The sequence below is a fragment of the Nannospalax galili genome, unplaced genomic scaffold (genome assembly GCF_000622305.1).
Source record: "Nannospalax galili isolate Female #2095 unplaced genomic scaffold, S.galili_v1.0 scaffold7608, whole genome shotgun sequence".
NCBI classification, from domain to species: Eukaryota; Metazoa; Chordata; class Mammalia; order Rodentia; family Spalacidae; genus Nannospalax; species Nannospalax galili.
In genome coordinates, this window is record NW_008358296.1 from 39,288 (window position 1) to 41,701 (window position 2,414).

At 39.0% G+C, this 2,414-nt stretch overlaps 1 protein-coding gene across 1 annotated transcript in view; it reads right to left on the reverse strand.

The window, feature by feature from the left end:
* The window catches only part of LOC103724485 (DNA-dependent protein kinase catalytic subunit), a gene marked incomplete at its 5' end in the record, with an annotated part of 14,218 nt that overhangs the window by 7,824 nt on the left and 3,980 nt on the right, over nt 1-2,414 (reverse strand). Inside the window, 2 exon segments of the mRNA XM_008821577.3 lie at nt 515-634; nt 2,190-2,239. Coding sequence (XP_008819799.1) covers nt 515-634; nt 2,190-2,239 — 170 coding nt within the window.

The window sequence follows — 2,414 nt, forward strand, 5'->3', positions numbered from 1 at the left end:
TGGCCTTGACTTAAACTATTTTAAGTGTGCTTTTAAAAAGAACTTTTGAAAGTTAATAAAATAAAATTCTGAAATAAATGTCTTGAGACTGTAACTATGGCAATTTTTGTTTTGTTTTTTGATACAGGGTATCATGTCTACTTGGTTTGGGGTTTGTCTTTTTAGTTGAGTTCTTAATAAAGACAAGAAGTGGAATCATTTATGACTTTCTAATGATAAATTCTGGGATGTTGGAACAAAGATCATCAAAGGTTCAAGGTGATTCTCAGTGACATAGTTCAGCGTTAGCATGAGCTACATGAGATCCTGTATCAAGAAACAAAAACTAGGCTCAAGAAACGGCTAAGATTCAAAGGCACTCTCGCCAAGTGTGACAACCTGAGTTTGATCTCCAGGAACTACTTGGTGGAAGTAGGGCACTTACACCTCAAAGTTGTGCTCTAACCACACAAGTGCTGTAGCATGCCTCCAAATAAATAAATAAATGTAATAAAAATATGTCTACAAATTTTACCATCATCTGGTCACAGCTCAAGAGATGTCGAAAAAGATCCACGTAGTCTTTGTAGGTGGGTGCTTTCCACTTGCGAGCTCTAACTTCTCTTGAGGCACGGTGCTCTTCAGACTCTACATCCTGGCCAGAAAGATAACATCCCAGTATTGAGTGGGACATACAAACATAGCTGATTCTAGAACACATTGACTTTAACATTTTCTAAATGAAGATAACAACCAGTAAGAAACTATGCAGTAGACCAAAAATGACCTAATGAAAACTAAAATGCCAGGTGTGGTGGTGCACGCCTTTACAGGTGGACTTCTGTGAGTTCAAGGCCAGCCTGGTCTACATAGCTAGTCCAGGTCAGCTGAGGCTATAGGAGACCCTGTCTCAAAAAGACCAAAAAAAGCTGGGCGTGGTGGTGCACGCCTTTAATCCCAGCACTCGGGAGGCAGAGGCAGGTGGATCTCTGTGAGTTCTAGGACAGGTGGGGCTATAGAGACCCTGTCTCAAAAAAAACCCAAGAGAGAAAGCTTTGTGAATATATAGTCAATAAGAGTCTAACACAGTATCTATCAAATGCACTTACAAATTACTTCTCCTTTATGTGACCCAATCTCTCACCTCACCTGAGTTCATTTGTAATCAAGACACGGCCACCACAACAGATTTTTTTTTTCTTTTTGTATTTTCTCCCAGATTTTTAAGAAAGAAAAACATTTTTTGTAAAAATGTATATAAAGAGCCAATAAGATGACTTGAGTTTGATCCTTGGAACCCACATGGTAGAAGGAGAGAGCTGACTCCTAAGTATTGTCCTCTGACCTCCACAAGCAAACTGTAATGCACATATAAATAAATGTAAAAAAAATTAATGTATGTAATGGTATTTTATTCCTTAATAGAAGTATATTCGCCTAACAAAACAGGATTATTATACAGGATACTTCAAAATGTAAGGCATGGCTGGGCTGGGGACGTGGCTCAGTTGGTAGAGTGCTTACCTAGCATGCACTAAGCCCTAGGTTCTATCCCCAGTACCACACAAACCTGACACAGTAGTACACGGATACGTTTATGAGATAAAGGCAGGAATATCTTTAAGTGCAAGGTGATCCTTGGCTACATATCAAGTCCAAAGCCAGCCTGAGATACACAACATGCTGTCTTTTTGTGGGGACGGCGGTGGGGGGGGGTCTTTCTAACACAGGGTCTCCCTATAGCCCCGGTTTCCAGTTGGCCTGGAACTTGTTATGTAGACCAGGCTAGCCCTTGAACTCACAAAGATCCTCCTGCTTCTGCCACCCAAGTTCTGGGACTACAGGTATTTGTCACCATTCCTGGCTCATGACACACTGTCTTAAAAACAAAAACATCAACAAAAACAAGCATAGCTAAAAACTAAAAAAGGACACTTTTATTTATGTACATACTAACTTAAAATTTCTAACAGTAATGAGACTAGTTTTTAATTTTAATTTTTACTTATTTTTATTTTATGCATATGAGTGCTTTGCCTGCATGTGTATAAATGCACGTGTGCCATACAGTGCCTGCACAGAACAGAAGGTGTCAGATCCCTGGAACTGGAGCTACAAATAGTTATTAGCCACCGTGCCGGTACTCTTAACTGCTGAGCCATTTCTCCAGCCCTAACACTGGTTTTTGAAACATTAGATTTGGAATTTACCTTTTGAAGGACCACTGGTTTAGAACATATTCTAATTAACCCTTGATGCACTGAAAGTAAAGAGAGTGAAAGAATAATGAAACACTGAAAAATACATCCACTCAATAAAGCAACAATTATCATTTCACCTCTCAATTTCTGTTTGAAACTTGTTAATATCTTTAGTTTTAAACTTTGAGCTATTAAGATTCAGAAGGTAAACTGTCTGTGGTAATACATTTGGGA